The sequence below is a fragment of the Gadus morhua genome, chromosome 6, assembly GCF_902167405.1.
Source record: "Gadus morhua chromosome 6, gadMor3.0, whole genome shotgun sequence".
Lineage (NCBI taxonomy): Eukaryota > Metazoa > Chordata > Actinopteri > Gadiformes > Gadidae > Gadus > Gadus morhua.
In genome coordinates this window covers 19,820,833-19,841,764 of record NC_044053.1, presented here as the reverse complement: position 1 = coordinate 19,841,764, position 20,932 = coordinate 19,820,833, and the positions used below count along the sequence as shown (strand labels likewise).

The window sequence follows — 20,932 nt, the reverse complement described above, 5'->3', positions numbered from 1 at the left end:
TTATTTCCCTATCCCCATCCCGGGTCTGCATCCTGATGCCACGTCAGGGCAGCTTGCGTCGACCACAGCTCTGACGTCGACGGGGTGTAGCCTGAGTGACAGGGGCTCTCCACCAATGAGACGAGGGTATAGAATTAGACGGCCCAATTTCATTCACTGACAGTATGGGAGGCGGGATGTTTCTTGAGCAGCGTTATTAGATGCGGAACTGACAGAGCAGCAGTAACTAACAACGCCAGAGGAGTCATGTGTGGTGAGTATTGAGCTAAATAATCTAAGCCTAGACCCTAAACTATTAGACAATAACCAGCTTCAGCCGTGGGGTCACGGGAAAAAAAACACATGATGGCAAACATGTTGAATTCCCATCGCAGCATCGCCTCATCTTTAAAGCGTTCCCACACTACAGTTGGGAATAAACCGGGCAGCAGCGGCTGACCACAGCATCTTTTCTAAACTAACTTATGAGCAACAATGTAAACTAGTTTGACACTTTATGTCCTCTGTTTGATTTCCTTTTACGAGCGGATGAATCAACACCCTGTGTCGTGTCCTGATGATATGTCCATGTCTCCTGTCTCCTGCACCCATTACGCATAACGTTACTTCTTCACTATACCTGGTCTGTTCTCCAAGACTAGAACTCGTTCAGGAACACCTGTAATTGTAGTAGGAGTGTGTGTTCATATCCACACCCTTCTTCACCTGGTCATTCCCCTGCTTATGGCTCAGGAATACCAAGTGGCTGCGACCCAGTGTCCCTGTCCCCAGTGGCTGAGACTCAGTGTCCCAGTACCGAGTGGCTGAGACTCAGTACCCAGTGGCTGAAACTCAGCGTCCCAGTGGCTGAAACTCTGTGTCCCAGTACCAAGTGACTGAGACTCAGTGTCCCAGTGAGTTCACGCCTTGGTGGGACAAACTATCCTTATCTAAACACTTATCTGCATACATCTCTGTCCACAGCTATAGGAAGCAAACCAGTCGGTGTTTGACTTCATCCTGTTATCAGAGCTATTGTAACCGATAACCGACGTGACTGATAACTTGCATCGGTGATTCAAACCTGGATCAGAGTTTTTACCCAGTAGTCCACTACTGGGTAAAAACTCGGAATAACTTGGAACGTATATACACACACTACAAAAATATGTCAAAATACACTTTTAGCCCAGTAGTCCACTACGTTAACCCAGTAGTCCACTACTTTTACACAGTTGGAGACAACCCAGTAGTCTGCTGCTTTTACCCAGTAGGAAACTACCCAGTAGTCTGATATTTTTACCCAGTAGTCTGATATTTTTACCCAATAGTCTCCTACTTTTACCCACTAGTCCACTACTTTTTCCCAGTACTCTACTACTTTTACCAACAAGCGTCTCTGTGTGCGTGTCTCTCTCTCCACTGGGCCGTAGGCGGCCAGCAGTTTCCGCCACAACTCGCTTCAGAAAGCTCTAAATGCCGTCTTTGTGGTAGATGTTTAAAACAAGGCCTGGTTTTAGATCAATGTTTACACACCAACCGGACATGGCTATAGTTCATATCTCGCTCAAAGCAATGACCACAGGTCTTCTTTATATGAAGACAAGGCTATTCATTGGATAAGGTATTGTAGTTGTAAGCATTGATTCTGGTTTTATGGATGTGTATGCTGTGGTTGTGAATCACAATCAAATCGCTGTCCAGTCTCAGTTTTCCACTCTGCTGTGTTTATTAACAATAGATAATTACCCAATGGAAAATATTTTTTCTAGGGACCTGTCAAATGTTCGTACTCCACTGCTTTCAATGAAGACATTAGCTTACGTCTAGGGGCCCATAATTTTGTATTAGTTTACTGTCACATTATTCCGGGATGCCCAACCCTGTAAAACAGGCCAGGCTACTGGTAACAATCAAAACTGCGTTTCGCATGCAAGCATTTTTGGCACAACAACAAATAGTATGCCTTGCCTTGACAAAGCTTACTATTAATTATGAATATTATAATAATTATTATTATTATGAAGACATGTCTACACCCAGTAGACAGAGCTATGTCCTAAATCTAAATATATCAGAATGTTTAGTAAATGTATACTGGAATAGTATCAAACAGCGGGAGGTTAACCTTTTTAAAAACTAATTGACTGCATGTTGAACATTTGTCAATTATAAGCAGCTCGTTACATTTGAATGCACTAGTTGAGTACATGACAACGTTGGGACCTTCAGTATCCATCAGTAAGGCTTGTTTGTTCAAGCAAATTCACTCTCCTCAATAAAACCATCTCAGCCAGTCGAACCCTCTAATTGCATGGCAAAAAACGGTATTACCCATCTTACTACCACTCATCCCTGTTGTCTTTGAATGTTCATCCTTCCCCTCCTACCCCAGGAATCTTTGCTTATCTTAACTACCACGTGCCGCGGACACGGCGGGAGATCCTGGAGATCCTGCTCAAAGGCCTTCACCGTCTGGAGTACCGGGGTTATGACTCAGCTGGTAGGTGCATCAGGGGCCTGTCAGTCAGTCAGTCTGTCTGTCTGGTGAAGTCTCGGGTCAAAAGGTCATTCATTTATGTTCAATATGTTGTTATTGTCGTAGATAGAGTATAGTCCCAACTAATGTGTAAAGTCCTTTCTGTGTCACGTTCATATCCTGCTGTTCTTGATTGTTGCGCTCAGGTGTGGGGATCGACGGCGGTAACGAGAAGGACTGGGAGTCCACCGGGCGCTCCATCCAGCTCATCAAGCAGCGGGGGAAGGTGCAGGCTCTGGACGAGGAGATCAACAGTAAGCTTCTGCAGGGGTCTTCTGGCGCCGTCTGATGGGTTAGCCCTCTCAAAGAATGTACAGCTTTATCATCTTGGAAACTGTGAATTATGCCCTATGTGTTTTTGTGCGTGGGAATCACAGAGCAGCAGGGCATTGACATGGACGTGGAGTTCGACGTCCACCTGGGCATCGCTCACACCCGCTGGGCCACCCACGGCGCCCCGAGCCCGGTCAACAGCCACCCGCACCGCTCTGACAAGAACAACGGTCAGTGAGTGTAACGCGCCACCTCGCTCACGAGGTACCCGCCGATGTCAGGGTTTCAGTATTTAAGTCCCTCAGCTCTCTTTGATTGTCCGTCTTTGATGGGCGTCTGAGCTGTTGTTTGTTGAGGAAAGAACACATTATTTTGGTGCCGCGGGTTAATTGTGGTCTTTCTGCTCTTCAGAGTTCATCGTCATTCACAACGGCATCATCACCAACTACAAGGACCTGCGGAAATTCCTGGTACAGCAACTTCTTCCTCCCCCTTCCCTAGAAACAATAGCACAGCCCTTCTTTAGAGGAACCGGTCTGTGTGTCTGAGTGTTTGATATACCTGCATCATCACCGCCTGTGTTTGCCGCTCTCTCACAGGAGAGCAAAGACTACGAGTTTGAGTCGGAGACCGACACGGAGACCATCGCCAAGCTGGTGAAGTACATGTACGACAACCGTGAGAACGACGAGCTGAGCTTCACCACGCTGGTGGAGAGAGTGACCCAGCAGCTGGTGAGGGCCCCCTCCCGAAGGGACCATGCTCCTACTGATCACGCCCTGGTTTGATGGGTCAACTGTACAGATGTTCCGATCCAATTTATTTTTTCCTTGCCGATTCAGATTCCTGAACTTGAGTATCGGCCGATACCGAGTATATGGCGATACAGCATCTAGAATTCTAACTACAAATAGCACACTAGATCATTTACATTTATAATCTTTCATATAATAACATTTGTATTCTACAATTTAAACGTCCATTCATCCATGTTTCTCCGACTTGGTAGCTAGAACACACGTAGGTGACGGTCCCCATCCGACCATTAACGGAATTTCCGATTCTGGTATCTGTATCAGAACAACTCTAGTCAACTCTAATTGTATTCATCTCTATTTTAGGAAGGAGCCTTTGTCCTGGTGTTCAAGAGCGTCCATTACCCTGGAGAGGCGGTCGGGACCAGGTCTGTTCTACTACCGTCATCTAGACTCAGTGTTCAGTGGGACATGCAAAGAAATGGACTATAAACAGTTGTTTGTTTTTTTTCCACATTAAGGAGGGGAGGGCCTCTTTTGATTGGTGTGAAATGCGACCACAAACTCTCTACAGATCACATCCCCATTCTCTACCGCTCTAGTAAGTCAGAGCAATTTGCAGCGTCAACCAAATGTGGTGGTCCACTCAGATTCTGGCTCAGATGTTGTTCAGACACATGAGGCTCACTGCTGCTGTGGTCTTATTCCTTCCAGCTGGCAAGGACAAGAAGGGCTGCACGGCCCTGCCCCGCGTGGACCAGGACACCTCTCTGTTCCCCACGGACGAGAAGGCCGTGGAGTACTACTTTGCTTCTGACGCAAGGTCTGTGTGGTGGCCAGAGGCTCCATCGCCCCCATGCAGATCTGTATACCTGTATACACGGTTCAAAATAGGGCTGTTCACATTTGAGAATTAGCCAAATGCAAAGGTTAAGGTACAAGGAGCCATGGTTAACATGATGGATATTGAACACACATTAGTTGGTGGTCTGATGTTACCTGCTTGATGTTATTAGATTAATGGAAGGTGTTTGATGTCTTGTTGAAGATTTTTGTTTTAAAATAGCCAATCCGGTAAAAATAATGGATCCTATCCACAGATGCTCCCTGCTTAAAGGGCAAGGCACCGCATACTTACCCCCGTCCCCCGTCTCCCCTCTCCCCCGTGTCGCCACGGCAGCGCGGTCATCGAGCACACCAACCGGGTGATCTTCCTGGAGGACGACGACGTGGCGGCGGTGAACGAGGGGCGGCTGTCCATCCACCGCATCAAGCGCACCGCGGGGGACCACCCGGCCCGCGCCATCCAGACCCTGCAGATGGAGCTGCAGCAGATCATGAAGGGTGAGCGCGGTTAGGGAGCTGGGAGACACTATTTGATGTGGTTTTCAGCTGGCTGAGAGTGAACCTGGTGTGGTTTGCAGATAAACCTGTTTATCTGCCCCCCCCCCCCCCCCCCCTCCTGAATCTCATTGGGTAACCGTTATACAAAAAAGCACAGAAGCGCTCACGCTTACACACACATAAACTGACTGACTGGAAATTGAAGATGTTTTTCACAAGACGCCTAGACGCTGTGAGCCCGGTTTGTACCCCGCTCATCGCCCTTGAGGGGAACGGAGCGCCTCAGACACGGTAACACCACGAGCCCCATGCTGAGATGGATGAAAGAGCGCTGGCCTCCCTATCTGCAGCTGTGCCTCAAGGACGTCTCCCTGCTCTAACAGTGGAGTGGGCCGCTGTACGGGGCTCAATGCAGCACTTACACATTGTATGCTCTCCGTGCTGAGAGGGCTCTCTGCAGAGACTACTTTTCTTTCACACATTTTTTACCCTTTTATTATGATAACTCTTGAAGTTCAGTCTGAGTTTCAGTGACAAAACTGTTGGAAGAATTTCCACCAGACTGACTCGTATATGAGAAACGACGGGTCAAACCAGACGCCTCCTTTTTGATTGGATCTCCCATCAGTGAGAGCAACAGGGAGATTTAAGTTACTTTAGTATTAGTTCCTTCTGTCAACTGATTTTCCTTTGACCTGCAAAGAGTAGCCGAAGCTTCACTTACTTTCCCCTGTAGAGACGGCCAACATCTCCCCTTTTAAATACATGTTTAAATGACAAAAGACACTGTTCTGATTTTTAATTATGGACATTTTTAAAGTCGTTTAAACTTCAATTATAGGACGCTTTAGGCTCGTTATCGTTTCATAACTAAGAACATGCACGTTTGACCTTGTTCTAAAGGCTTCCACCTAAAGGTTTATGTACATGTTAATGAAACGCTATAAATAAATGTCCTTTGACAGTTTATCATCAGCTGCGAGAGATGCAAGGTAGATGCGGTTGGAATGGTTCACTTTGGGCGTGAGTGTAAAAGCAGCAAACTCTTAAAGCTTTGGTTCACCTGATTGAGACGCAGGACGGCGCTAAGGGATGTGAACCCTGACCAAGGGATGTGAACCCAGACCACATTCTGCTAATAATGCAAGAAGAGAAGCAGTTCTAGGGTCGTAGTTTGGTGAAGCCGCCGTCATGTGGGGGGATTTCAACGTTACTGATCTGCTCCATTCAGAGCGACAATAATAGTAGGTGTAGGACCACTCTGGACCCCCAGGGAGGAAGCTGTTTCACAGGCCCTCTGGGTAAATCCAAACCGACACTCTTTTTAGTTATCATGGATGTCACTGTGAGATCACCCCGATAGCTCGTAACCTTTGAAAGCAGCTGTCCTGATGAGCCTGTTGTGAATACAATACAACTGTTAGTAGCAGCATCAGCTGTCTAACTGCATTCCTCCCTAAAGCTCTGTGGTCGTAGGGACAGGTTGCTGTACACCCTGAACCCTGCCCCAGGTGCAGAAACCTCCACAAACAAACACTGCTGGTTCATAATGACCCCCCAGCTGTGTAAATGAAGACTGGGTACCGTGGCCTGTAATTTAGCCCTGTGAGCTCCCTTTTGTGTGGCAGATGTTAACACAAGGCAGACTATGTTCTGTTGATTGAATCCCTTATCTTTGACAGCCAGGTGCCAACATCCCCCCCCCCCAGCTGCAGAAACGTTTATATCCTAGGAAGGGCAGATTTATGTGCCAGAGGTTTGTCAGCAGAGGGCAGCATAGAGCTGATGTTGACAATGCATGGAAGACATTCCTTTCCGGGCCAGTCATTCAGTTTCTCTCTCTCTCTCTCAACCAAAGTCCTGCAGCCTATCCTCCCTCAGAACCTAAATTACACAAATTACTGTCAGCTGTGGGCAAAAAACTATTCAATATTTCACTTATGCTGCCAATGTTTATAGAATTGTTGTCTGTTTGAGCAGCAAAGAAAACACAACTTCTTCACAACAGGAACAGTGATAAATGACTGCATATGTCTGAGCATGTTACCAAATTGTGGTGAACTTTATGTTGACAAGTTGTATGCTGACAACATTGGCATGAGGTAATTTCATGGTTTATGTATTTATTTGTAACTGTGTTCCTTCCTGTTTACGTGCATTCCCTTCGCTTGTGCAGGAAACTACCGTGCGTTCATGCAGAAGGAGATCTTCGAACAGCCAGAGTCCGTGTTCAACACCATGCGAGGCAGGGTCAACTTTGATGACAACACAGGTGAGAGAGTGAGAGAGAGAGGCCCTGCGGCTGGCAGCTTCTGAAGAGATCGGACTCCAGTTCCAAACAATGTCACGACCTGGTGAACTCATGATAATGGATGTTGACGTGAATGGGACCTAATCAGTCTGAGGTCTGTTAACCCGGAGCACTTCTTGTTATGGTCTTGATTTCAGTTGTCAGCTGTTTACGCTGTCTGTCTAGATCTTTATTGAAAGATAAACAAAGCAAGTGTCCCAGTTCCAGCCTCCTCTGTGTTGGACCCTTTCTGGACCTTTTGGGCTCATGTGGTTAATGAGAACCCCCCCCCCCCCCCCCCCCCACCAGAGGTGTCTCAGCATTCTTTAGTGATGGTGATGATGATGTGTGGTTGCTGTCCCTCCCCCACTCTCCCTCCAGTGATGCTGGGGGGGCTGAAGGACCATATCAAAGAGATCCAGAGGTGTCGACGGCTGATACTCATCGCCTGTGGGACCAGCTACCACGCGGGCGTGGCAGTAAGGCCCACCACCCACCGTCCCGTTCAGATCACACTAGTATCATCAGGACATGGGTGTTGTCAACGATTCCATCGGTGTGTGTGTGTGTGTGTGTGTGTGTGTGTGTGTGTGTGTGTGTGTGTGTGTGTGTGTGTGTGTGTGTGTGTGTGTGTGTGTGTGTGTGTGTGTGTGTGTGTGTGTGTGTGTGTGTGTGTGTGTGATGCCCCATACTGAGCTGTTCTTGGTTTCCCCCCCAGACCCGTCAGATACTGGAGGAGCTCACGGAGCTGCCCGTCATGGTGGAGCTGTCCAGCGACTTCCTGGACAGGAACACGCCCGTGTTCCGAGACGACGTGTGCTTCTTCATCAGCCAATCGGGTGAGGAGGTTTGCTTGCCGTTGGCAACACCCCACAGCTGGAAACCGCTCAGTGCAAAAGTATCAAGTGTCAAAACACTTAGTGATATTGATCCATGGGGACAGAATGCGCTACACCTTAATCAAAACATTGGTGTTGGGCGGAGGTGTGAGAGTTCAAGTGTTCAGCCCAATGCTCCCGGTGGTGTCAGGAAACGTCATGTTTTTGCATTTTTGCATTACAAATGGACTTCAATCCTTTATGAAACGTGCAGAAAAATACAGCCCCAAATAAAACACAGTATTCTTCTAGTGTTCTCTGGTTCATTGTGGGCTTCAGGCTTTATTCACAAAGAAGAAACATGAATATGTCAATGCCCTTTTTGTGTTCTGGTTTCTATCTTCCATATTTCTGTATTAAATTGTCATCCTGTCCCTGCGTGTGTTGAGCTGTGTCTGTCATGTGTCTTGTGTTGCCTTCCCGTCTCTACGCCTATACCAAGCGCGAGGAATTTCCTCTTCCTCCACAAATCAAATCTAACCCGGCAGTAGGGTTGCACAACCAAGTGAACGAACCCAACTTATCCTGCGTTCCCCCCTTTCCCTAGGGGAGACGGCGGACAGCCTGATGGCGCTGCGATACTGCAAGGAGAGGGGGGCTCTGACGGTGGGCATCACCAACACCGTGGGCAGCTCCATCTCCAGGGAGACGGACTGCGGCGTGCACATCAACGCCGGCCCCGAGATCGGCGTGGCCAGCACCAAGGTGAGCGGTCGGCATCCAAGGGAGCGGTCATCCTCTAAGTGAGCGGTCAGCGCCGAGGTGAGCGGTCAGCGCCGAGGTGAGTGGTCAGCACTGTGTTGTCCGGACACCCGGCACCCCTCTGTGCTGAATGGCGGGGCCCCCTCCTAACAGCCCCAGTGTGAAGTTGATCAGAGCCGTACCGAAGACATGCCGTTCTTTCAACTTACTAAAAAGACATATTCCCATGGGCAGTTTGTTATAGGCCTTCTGTAGCAGCTCATTGTGCAACTTGACACACACACACACACACACACACACACACACACACACACACACACACACACACACACACACACACACACACACACACACACACACACACACACACACACACACACACACACACGGTTAAACGCGACGGCAGAGCATGCCCTGTGGGATGCATTAAACCCTCCTACTATAAGGGAGTTACTCTCTAACTAAGTCAAGAGCATCTTGTCCAGTGTGGACCATGTTGCACAGCTCGCAGTCTCAGTAATCTTGCATGTACCTTTCATAGGCACGTACGTAGTAGTACACACAACCCATACAAGATTGCTCCATTTGGCCCTAGTTAATCCTATATTAAATATACCTTATCACACAATATAAGGTTGTCCCTCCCAGGGGAGAGGGGGGGGAAGGAGGGGATGGGAGTGAGGGCTTGGGGCAGGTCCCTCTCTGACCTCAGCCCTCAGGCTCTCTGAGCCCTGCGTTATCTTGGCGCCTGGGGAACCGACACGCATTATGAGACGCCATGCTCTCCGTCTGTCCGTCTGTTTGCTCCCTGCTGACTGCACGCCCACGCCCAGCCTGCACACGCAAGCCGCTGTGCAGTCCAGAGATTGGTCCTCGCCCGCTAATAGACTTCACATGCTCCTCTCTCTTATTTCTTATGCATGTTGGGTTTTTTTTCTGACGAGAAAGGGAAACTTCTTCCGTGTGGTTGGGATTTGTCGACATGAAACGTCTCTGACGAAGCTTTAATCCCCCAAAGGGAGGTTGCTTTGATGCTGCGCAAAGGCTGGTCCTGCAAATGATTTCCATGAAAAAGAATAATCTGGTCGATAATCACTGTGGGTGAACATCTTATAAATGCTGAAGGAGATGAGAAAACCCTTTTTTATTTTGGTTTGTTTTACACTTTGTCCCATCGTTAGGGCTGTAATTGCCTTGCATTGAGGACCCATGTCATCAGCGTTGCGCTTCACGTTCCACCCTACGTATCCAGGGACACGTGGAGCTCTGCGGCAGTGACCGTGAGCGCGGTGTGAGCTGCCACGGTTTGTCCCGGGAGCGTGGTCTGTCCTTGGTTCTGTGGATCCAGCGCCGTCAGGGAAAAAAAACATATTTTAACAGGTTTTACAGCCGTTCCCTTGGCTTGAGACGCTAGCGTTTCCGACTCCAGAGAGTCCTGGGAAAGAGAGTTGGCTTCGCTGGCGATCAGCGAATCCAACTGGGCAGGGAAGGCTTTTGGAATGCGATGTTGATGATGGCACGCTCACCGTCGCACACATCTGAACGGGGGGTTACGAGCGGAGCGGTATTCTCAGACATCCCAAACCTTTTGACTAGATAATGGGATCTCTTCATGCCTTGTCTTGTGTAAGAGGTTTTTCTTGGTTCTACGTTGTCACATGGTGGCCGATGTATGACCCGTCGGCCAACTCCAAACCAATAATAAGGCGTTGTTCACAATGACTTAACTGTAATGGAGACGTTGGGAGGGAAACCAAGTCTTCCATGTGCCTCGACCCTGAACTTCAAACCCCTTTTTTTCATGACCGCCATGCTGACGTGCGTGTTGTGTGATAGATAGATAGATAGATAGATAGATAGATAGATAGATAGATAGATAGATAGATCCCGTTGTTGCCTACACCAGTCAGTTTGTGGCGCTGCTCGTGTGTGTGTGTGTGTGTGTGTGTGTGTGTGTGTGTGTGTGTGTGTGTGTGTGTGTGTGTGTGTGTGTGTGTGTGTGTGTGTGTGTGTGTGTGTCTTCGATCGCAGGCCTACACCAGTCAGTTTGTGGTGCTGATCATGTCGTGTGTGTGTGTGTGTGTGTGTGTGTGTGTGTGTTCGCAGGCCTACACCAGTCAGTTCGTGGCGCTGATCATGTTCGCCCTGCTGATGTGTGACGACCGCATCTCCATGCAGCCCCGGAGGCGTGAGATCATCCAGGGCCTGAGAGTCCTGCCGGGTAAGATGAGCTCTTGGTCAACCGGCCGGGGGGCTAGGGGGGCCGGAAGGAAATATCAGGGTATCCAAGGACTCCTTTTGTCTCAGTTCTGTGTTTTGTTAAAATAATCTTGCTGGGACGATGAAGCCAAATGTGGCGAGGCAGACGACCACAGAGGCAGAGCTTTGAGTTTCCCTCTGGGGGGGTATAGCGCCCTTCTCTTCATCAAAAGGACATGAGGCTTAGGATGAATTTATGAGGAGGACCATACTCCCAGCCCTGCAGAGTGTGTGTACTCCAGCCCAGCCTGGTGACTGTCCTCCAGCCAGGCTCCCAGCTGGACCACTAGACCAGGGGCTGGGGTCGGGATCCCGGCCGAAGGATGGCTGGGGTCCAGTGGAACGAGGCGATGTAAACCAACCCGACCACTCCACCCTATCAACCACCCCCTAACTGCTGGTGTGTTCCCCGTGGTGTCCAGATCTGATCAAGGAGGTGCTGAGTCTGGACGATGAGATCCAGAATCTGGCGGAGGAGCTCTTCCTGCAGAAGAGCGTGCTGATCATGGGACGGGGCTACCACTACGCTACCTGCCTGGAGGGGGCGCTGGTGAGCAACCTTCCCTGGCCCAAGTCTATAGTCTCAACATTGACTCAACATTGAGCAAACTCAAAGGACCCCAGCCAGAGGAACGGTCCCAGCGCAGGATCCATGGTTATTCTCTGGCTCCATTCTGTATCTAGATGTCGTTTTATACTGTCTAGCCTGTCGATAAAAAGTATTCTGAGGAGATGTAGATGTGGCTGGGTATGGGGAAGGGCTGCATGATTTTCTGATGAGATGTGTATTCTGATATGATAAAAAAACATTGATTTTTGGTTTATCATTGTATAATGATTAGGTTGATTTTTTTAGTGTTTTATACACGTTATACAGAGCTTTGTGGTGGCAAATAAGAGAAAAAGTCATGTTGCCTTTTGTTTTGGCAACAATTGCGAAGCACTCTAGACAAAGCACCTGCTTTTGGTCAACATCGTCTTTTATGTAACCAAAATAATTGCATTCAACTCTCGTTGTTCTCCTTGGAATTTAACTGATCAACGTGATCAGTGATTGTTGGTTCGCTCTGCATGCAGAGCCGGCTTGTCACTCCCTAGCAACGAACTCCAGAAACCCTTAAATGGGAGTAAACTATGTCAGATCAGACAGATTTATCTTGTAGATAAAGATATAGTTATTTAAAAGGAATGAAAACGATATTGTGCACTCCTTGTATGTGATTTGTCCTGGTCCTCCCCTGACTACTGGTCTTCCCTCGGCCCGTTAGAAAATCAAGGAGATCACGTACATGCACTCGGAGGGCATCTTGGCCGGGGAGCTGAAGCACGGCCCGCTGGCCCTGGTGGACAAGCAGATGCCCGTCATCATGATCATCATGAGGGACCACACCTACGTCAAGTGTCAGAACGCCCTGCAGCAGGTGGTCGCCCGCCAGGTAACCGCCGCCGCCATGGGTTTATGGGGTGGGGTCCGGGTTTGAACCACAATGAACCCTGCAGTCCATCTGGAGGGCCATCCCTTGGCCCCGTCCAACCGCTACCTTCTCATTAATGTCTTAATGATTCATTTATTAGATAATGTGTAAGAAATCGCTTCATGATATCACTTGGGTTAAAAGGGTATAGGGAAAGTATAGAATACGTATTAAATTTATATTTAAGGCAGTCAGCAGACGCTTTTATGCAAAGCGACTTGCAATAAGTACATTTGTTAGAAGAAAGAGAAACCATATATATATTTTGCTGTCGGAACAGTAAGGATCTACAGCAAGTAAACAAAATGTAGCTTTGAATTGCATTTTAGTTGGTCAACAATCAGTGTTTGAATGCAGCTTCAGTATGTTTTGTGAAGGAGATGTGTGACTTCCCGCATAAGTTCTGAGGACATGGTTGTTTTAAAAGGCGATTACCGGACTCCAACATTCTGTTATGTTTAAGTAATTTGGTCAGCATGGTTCAGGTCTTCCAAATGTGGACAACAGATGTTCTTAATACGGTTTGTAGCCAGATTGCATTATATGTTGATCATCTGCGGTTTAATGGCCTAGATTCAAGATAACAAACGCTGTCAATCCAAGGAATTATGCAAGATAATTTGTTTTTTTGGGGGTTAAATACTAACCTCTGTAACCAAATACGTTCTCTCTGGAGTAGTGTCTGACTGGCGTCAAGAGATCTGTATTACAATTATATGCATCCTCAACCCAGTATTTATTGAAGAATGATTAACTGAAATCAAGTACTCTATCTCAATCAACATGTTGATAAATAAATGACGATTAGATAGATTAGATCAGATTCTTTAATACTATCGAACGGGATCATTTAACTAGTGATCCCACAGAGGAGCGTTGGACATCTCCTTCCACAGCCCAGAGCTTCCTGAATGCAGGTCCCACTCCCCTCGCCTCCACTCCTAATCACAACTGACTGCTTTATTTGTCCCGTGTGCCGGCGCCCTCTGGTCTGGTCACCTTCTTAATAAACACCAGGGTGGAGGGGCGGGGCTTCCTGGCCCGCATGACATCACCACTGTGTCCGCAGCAGATGTGGACTCTCCCTTCAAACGGGTCTTAGTCCAGCGGCCGGTGTGTGGTTCAGGGACAGCGAGGTCCGCTGCCACGCTCCGATCCCCTCCCGGCTCAGGGGAGCGGGGTCTGGGATTAGGGGGTTGGGGTGATATCGCTGCATTCATCCAAATCCAACTCTACCGTTGTGTGTATGTCCCCCCCCCCCCAGGGCCGGCCCATCGTGATCTGTGACCGAGACGACCAGGAGACCATCAACAACTCAAGCCGCACCATCAAGGTTCCGCACTGTGTGGACTGCCTGCAGGGGGTCCTCAGCGTCATCCCCCTGCAGCTGCTGTCCTTCCACCTGGCCGTTCTGCGCGGCTACGACGTGAGTAGCGTCCCCATGCTAACGGGGTTCAGCGTCCCCATGCTAACGGGGTTCAGCGTCCCCATGCTAACGGGGTTCAGCGTCCCCATGCTAACGGGGTTCAGCGTCCCCATGCTAACGGGGTTCAGCGTCCCCATGCTAACGGGGTTCAGCGTCCCCATGCTAACGGGGTTCAGCGTCCCCATGCTAACGGGGTTCAGCGTCCCCATGCTAACGGGGTTCAGCGTCCCCATGCTAACGGGGTTCAGCGTCCCCATGCTAACGGGGCTCAGCGTCCACATGCTAACGGGGCTCAGCGCCCCCATGCTAACGGGGCTCAGCGTCCCCATGCTAACGCGGTTCAGCGTCCCCATGCTAACATGTTGAGCGTCCCCATGCTAACGGGGTTCAGTGTCCCCATGCTAACGGGGTTCAGTGTCCCCATGCTAACGGGGTTCAGCGTCCCAATGCTAACGGGGTTCAGCGTGCCAATGCTAACGGGGTAAGGGTTCACAATGAATCAAGACACGTTTAAATATTTTTTCGGAATTAGTAAAAGACAAGATGTGGGGCTCGTTTCCTCTATACATTATAAAACAAAGAATAAAATGGTAGAAGTAAGTTCCAAATTGTCTGATACCTAACTTGAAAAAGTAAAAGGAAAATCAAGGGCATATTCAAGTCCCCCAGCACCCCAAATGAATGGAAAAACATAGTTTTGATTAGGATGAAGAATATTCACAAACGAGAATCCCACTCCTATGTGTTAGGGTGTTGCACAGTAACGTGAGGAACTCATAATTTACAATATCTTCATGAAGTCATGAAAATAATGCTACGATCAAAGGAAATCTGTCGCTCGTTTTGTATTACCACACTGCGAGCCAAAGTCCTGATGGAGTCTTGACACCAATAACACTTAAACAATGTTTTTACTTAAATTTGACTAAGGCCCATTCAAATTGGGCGAAACCCATATATCTCCACGTCTTCTATTGTGTGCATGCCTTCAACTATGCTGCCACATTATGTTATCAACACTACAATCAGGGCCTTTTAAATTATAGACTTTCTAAGAATCATTATTTCACCAGGGAGAAGCGTGTGTTTTTTTTCTGTGTGTGTGCATGCGTATGTCTTCTTTCAGAAAGGCCAAAATATACGATAATGTATACCATCCAGTGGCTCAATGTAGGTCATGCAGACGGTTAAGTTACATCGGGGCCCGGATTTGAGGGCCGGTGTCTGTGGTCCCCTCTCTGCGCGGCCCCCGGCCAACTGAGATAGAGCCGGTTTAATCTGGAATGAAATGGTGATTTGCTGACAGAATGGGGAGGGGGGGGGGGGGGGGGGAGGCACGTTCCTAAAGGGTCATAATGCACCACACTGAAGTCATAGCACAGTTGACATCGATAAGAAACCAAACTAAAGGCTAGCATGCTACGCCTTCAGAAGTTTAGTGAGCTGGCCCGTCACACAGGGGAATATAAACCTCCAAGGCTCAGTAAGGTTATGGAAAATACCTTGGAATTATCTACTAAAGCGAGAGGGGACCCTGACTGGCCCGATCAGGATGGTGAGTTGAATGTTTTACAGACTGACTTCTTACTGTCCAGTGCCTTTGGGCTTATTGTTGAACCTGCTGGTTTCTCTACGATGTACAGTGTTTCCCACAGACCAAGGATCAATTCTTCTATTCTACGTGGGTTCCTAAAAAAATAACTCAAGTGCCATACATAGACCACAGAATGGTCAATGTATGGGAAACACTGATGTAGTCCGATTAACCAATGTTTATTGAGGTTTCACGGTCACGTTACAACCCCATCAGCAGTTCCCTACAAACGTTGATTAATTTAAATTGCTGTGGCTGTGAACTGTGAAGCACATGTTTCAACGTTGCTATCATATCACTCTGTTGTTGGTTAGAATCCTTGTTCCCTGAGTTGGGAATTAGCAGTAATCGGTTTGCCACACTTATGATTCACTGAAAGGATGTAAAACAGAATCTCCTGTGACGATTCTCTTAGACCTAGGCCGGGATTCCGGTTTGGGTACCAGATTGACTTGGCTGCCAGATCGACTCAGGGTCCTGCGCTTACAGATGACACATCGACACTTGTCGTATCGACACAAGCCAACGGACAAAACCCAGAAGGGTTGTTTATAAAAGGGGCTCAATCATGGACATAAAAAGAAGGCTCAATCCGTTTTGGTTTTGATTTCATTGAACGCAGCCCGTTCTTCCGCACAAACAAAGCCATTTGAAACACGTCTAAAAGCACTGATGAATGCATCTGTAACCCAGTTCCTGTTAGGGACTCTTATTCCGAAGGAGGAGAACGGATGTGTCTGCGTGTGGATCGCTGTTTTGACTCTTAGTTGGGAGCGCTGGATAATAAGTGGATAGCCCCGTTCAGTGAATGGAGTTAACCGATTCTTCTTTTATGTATAACCCAAGTATAGGCCACAATAATTTGTACATTCGATCTGGCAGCCGAGTCAATCCGACACCCACACCGGCAGTAGTTCTGTTGAAGCAGAAGAAGGAACCATGTTTAATTGGTAGTCAGTTTGCGGATGCCGTTTTATCACGGCCTGCATGCTGCCAAGCTTCAAACGCTCAGGGAAAGTGAAGTGAAATAAAAAAAATCCTTACAAAAATCCTTACTTGGGTTGAGGATCAACCCAAGAGGCGCTGGGGAGGACGCCACTTGAGATATTGAGCAGTGAGCATCATCTGGGCAGAACACACGTTTTTGAAAAACAAAAAGCTGTGTTCTGGGGGGGAAACGGATCAAAACAGCTGCAGACAGATCATGACATAGAAACACTGCTGGCAATACAATTGAAGTGGGCATTTTTTTTTTTTACAGGAATACACAAACCAAAAGTGTGTGTGTGTGTGTGTGTGTGTGTGTGTGTGTGTGTGTGTGTGTGTGTGTGTGTGTGTGTGTGTGTGTGTGTGTGTGTGTGTGTGTGTGTGTGTGTGTGTGTGTGTGTGTGTGTGTTTTTGGGGTGGGTTTGGATGAAAGCATTGTCATTGTTGGTTGAGGTCACCTTTTTAAGCTCCGAGACTTATGCGCTTTGTTTGCACTTTGTTTCTGTGTGGTCACAGAAGACCAAAAAGAAGTGTTGGACTTCTGTCCGTCTGTGTTTTAATATATATCATTAATTATATATAATCTATGTTATTATATGTTTTTAATTTGTAGTTTATTTATATTTTCTATAGTTTTCTTGCAACAGTACCTTATATCTCAGTACATTGTAACTCAATTTATTAATACATTTCACTAACTAACTTATCCCTTGTGTTTGGTCTGGCCCCAGGTGGACTGCCCCAGGAACCTGGCCAAGTCTGTGACGGTCGAGTGAAGTCCTTCTGAGAGCAGCCCTGGTGGACACTCGTCTCAAAGTTGACCCCAGAGAGAGGGCGTCCACTGTCATCTGTTTTCTATGTTCTGGTTGATCTCATATTCCAAAAAATCCTCAAACTTCTTTTATTTTTTTCACATTTGTAATGTTTATCAGTTTGAAGATAAGCTGTTTCACTGGTGGCAGGATTTGGGATGCACCTTGCAATAGGTAATTTAGTTCCTCTTCCTTAGTGTGTAAACCTTTTGAGCAACTCAACCTAAAAGCTCGGGCTGGGAGGCGGTCATTTTGGATCAGTCACCACTTTACTCAAAGCTTGTGGATGAACCAAATGTCCAACTTTATTTGAGCTGGTAATTTTTACTTTGACTTTTTTCTTGTCTAACTGCGTTTTGCTGACTGGGTAAGGGTTGAGGACATTTTAAGGATGATCCTACTTAAGTTACTGCTTTTCTTTTCCTTTTTTAGTGCAATCATTAAAAGTGTTTCGGATTTCTTTTGAAGTGTCGAAATAGTGAAGTCTGACGGTGCGTTCAAAGGAAGAGCAAAGCAAATATTATACTTTTGCGAATAGCATCAAGAGAAATTCGCACTAGTTTCAATATTTCAACTCGAGCGAATGAGGCGAATTCAAGACAGTAGAATTTGAGCAGCCAGCGAAAACTTTGCATCTATTCCCGTATCTGCAATGACTTTTTATTGGCCCTGCTTCGCTTTTGGTGTGAACGCATTTTAAGACAATCCTTATTAGGTCCAAAGAAAAGGCTTCCAATCTAATTTAGCGTTGTTACTTTGACTACAGGGACTTTTAAGCACATGTTAATAGAAAAGAGGCATCAACTTGATCCACTGTGGGGCTTTTATCCACGGTCACAAGTTGACTGTTCAAAAAAGATTATAAAAAATAAAGTATAAAAGAGAGCAGCTTTTAGCTGAACACACGGTTGTGGGTGTACAGCTCCCCCGGTGTTCTTCACATAATGAACTTCTCCAGCCGTTGAAGGATTGACCTGTGACCTCTGGGATGCAGCTCAACATCTTTAATGTTTGTGATCGTGTAATTCTCCTGTGTCGTAGTTCTGTAGTGAACCTTTTAACAGACATTCGAGGGGTGGATGAACTGATTCATGAACTCGTACTTTTACTGTTTTCTCTAGGTTGGTTTACGATCCAACCGAAGCCAGGGGTGTTAGTTTTAATCGGATGAAGTTACTCAGGCGTGATGCAGCCCACACCGTGCCACCGAGTCAACATTGGGACCATCGTACTGTCTTTATGTTCTCCTTCATGCTTACTGATTTTACATGATTGTTACCGTTTGAAATGTGAATGTCATTTGAGAAACCCTGTCAAACCAAATAATTTGTTTTACAGTAGCATTGACAGAAGTAAACCAAACGTATGCTTTTCTATATATCGTATACACGTATATCTATGTCTTTGAACCTAGAACAAATGAACGTCTGGGAACTTATTGAGTTGCCTTCTATTGGTTTTCTACGTATTTGCTTTGACCAACTTGGGAGTAGGCTAGGATGTTCTGCAATCAGGCGTTTACTTTTATCTGGGCATTGTTTTAACATTAGCTTGTTTTGAGCCAGTGGAAGGATTGTAAAGTAACTGGACTCGGTTATCCCAGGATCTTCCTCTGACCTCAGATTAGGGCCTACGTGGGTCTGAATGAAGCGTAATCAGCAGCTATGTGCTCGGTTTCACTGGATGGGAATGGGTTAACTATTAGCAAAGACTGATGCAATAAAGTGTCAAGTACTTATTTTCTGACTTGGTTTGGTTTGTAACACGTGTGCTATTGATGCTATAGCAATTTGCCATCAAGAGGTGAAAGGTTATAGTAATTAAAAAGGTAAATTGACATACATTTAAGATAAATTGCATTGGGAAAAGGATTTGGGAGTAGTTTTCAAACGGGGTTCAGAAGGACGCCAGGTCCCAGAGGACTGCTAGAGTCCTGATGGAGGAGCAGACGGTGAAAACCCACAAAGTGGAGCCCAGGGGATGGAGGCCTCTGCTCAAAGCCCTGAGGAGGACCACGGCTGCTCTCACACAGCACACACAGGGCCAGCTGGAAGTGAGCCATGATGACGGAATAAACAGCTCGAGGAATGGCTGAGAAGTTCAAATATTGTTTGCAACACTGAATGGATTCGGTTGAAGTAGTAGTAGTTCAGATATTTCCAACTGCGGTGCCCTCTGGAGCTTTTCCATCCATTTCAGTCTGCAGTCATTAAAAGAAGTCTGGTTGAGGAACTGTCTCCTTCTGACTGCGCACACACCCCATCACGTCCTAGTTGGCTCCTAAAGGCAACCTTTTCAGAGTCGACCTGAAGTATCCATTGACCTTCAGCGTCAAGGAAAGAAAACCAGTGACGCACATTTATTTTACTGTTTGCCTGCAACAATGGCCCTAGTGGGGTGCCTAGATACTCAGTCATTTCGAATTGATCAAAAAGTTTTGTTTTCTCTTCTAAATTGAATTTACGGGTATATAGAACAATTTTGGTCCGAGGGCCAAGATTACCCTGGTTGCAAGTGCAACGTACCGTCAAATACCCCCCATTAGCTTGAATAAAGCGCCTATGTTTGATTATATCCACAGTTCATTCTGAAAGTAAGGCAAGCGATCAATTTTAAACAAACGTAAAGTGTCATTTGAATCCGTCTGCAAGGCACAGACAATAACATTCCAGTTTGCTTAATTGGCCTTTTCGACTTATATTGATGATTCTTGATTGCTTAACACTTAGCTTTTGGAGTAGAGCAAGTGTGATTGGTGTCTCTTTATCCAGCTGCTTGGTTAAAAACCTCTAAATGCCCATACATGTTAAGAGTTGTAGGTAAAAAAAAATTGAGTATTCAAATAAACGTACATTGTGTATCTGTCAGTGAGTATAGACTATGTTTAGAGGGCATGTCTTGCACCAGCTGATCTATTCCTTCTGCCCTATCTCCATAATCACAGTTGTGTCCAAAAAATTAAACACCAGCATTTTTTGCTTGCAGGCTGTCCACGTTCCCCCCGGGATTAGGTTGTGTCTACTTTTTTCCACGCTAGCCTACTCGACTCCAGCATGTGACATAACTCATGTGAACATCTGGATGCAGTTAGCCGTTCAACCCGCCGCGCACGCGTTCCCCTCTCAGAGTGACTGAGGTGTGCTGCTATGTCTGCAGCACGTTGCAAACACATAACCGGGTCCACCGTTCAACTTTATTTATCGATGGTGTCAGATCCCCACGTCCAATTGATCTTATTGATTCACACGTTTTGGTGTAGCGGGCACTTAATGTACGCACTTATTGTATGTTGTACGTCCTTGCACAAAAAGTACTTGGCATTGTGTAGCTTATCCTAGCTTATTTGTTGTTTACGGGAATGGGTTAACCTAGCGTTTGTTAGTGCTTTACACTTGGTTCTATAGAAAGTGCCTTTGGATGCTAAGTGTAAATGTATTGTGTAGGATTTGGGTAGCCTATGGACTCAGAGGCACTGAGCTTCAATGCAATGCAATGCTAAAGTCAGAATGATAACCACAAAGTGACAGCACCACCGTGGGAAAATAATGGTTGATGATTTATATGAGAAATCGAGCAGCATTATTTAAACGTGTGTATGTGAAGCCTTTAGCCGTTGAGT

General features: G+C 46.8%; 1 protein-coding gene across 2 annotated transcripts; it reads left to right on the top strand.

The window, feature by feature from the left end:
- Window positions 1–170: 170 nt before the first annotated feature.
- On the top strand, window positions 171–19,052 carry gfpt1 (glutamine--fructose-6-phosphate transaminase 1). Of its 2 annotated transcripts, none has more exons than XM_030358506.1 (19): window positions 171–253; window positions 2,375–2,482; window positions 2,665–2,772; window positions 2,896–3,021; window positions 3,203–3,261; window positions 3,391–3,525; window positions 3,913–3,974; window positions 4,068–4,147; window positions 4,261–4,369; window positions 4,727–4,890; window positions 7,067–7,162; window positions 7,562–7,659; window positions 7,899–8,019; window positions 8,606–8,763; window positions 10,867–10,981; window positions 11,442–11,569; window positions 12,288–12,455; window positions 13,759–13,920; window positions 17,233–19,052. In XM_030358506.1, the coding sequence occupies exons 1-19, from the start codon at window positions 247–249 to the stop codon at window positions 17,275–17,277; spliced, it is 2,049 nt and encodes a 682-aa protein (XP_030214366.1). In that variant the 5' UTR covers window positions 171–246; the 3' UTR covers window positions 17,278–19,052. The 2 variants fall into 2 exon arrangements, with proteins under 2 accessions (XP_030214366.1, XP_030214365.1); XM_030358505.1 differs by having other exon boundaries at window positions 2,887–3,021.
- Window positions 19,053–20,932: the final 1,880 nt, after the last annotated feature.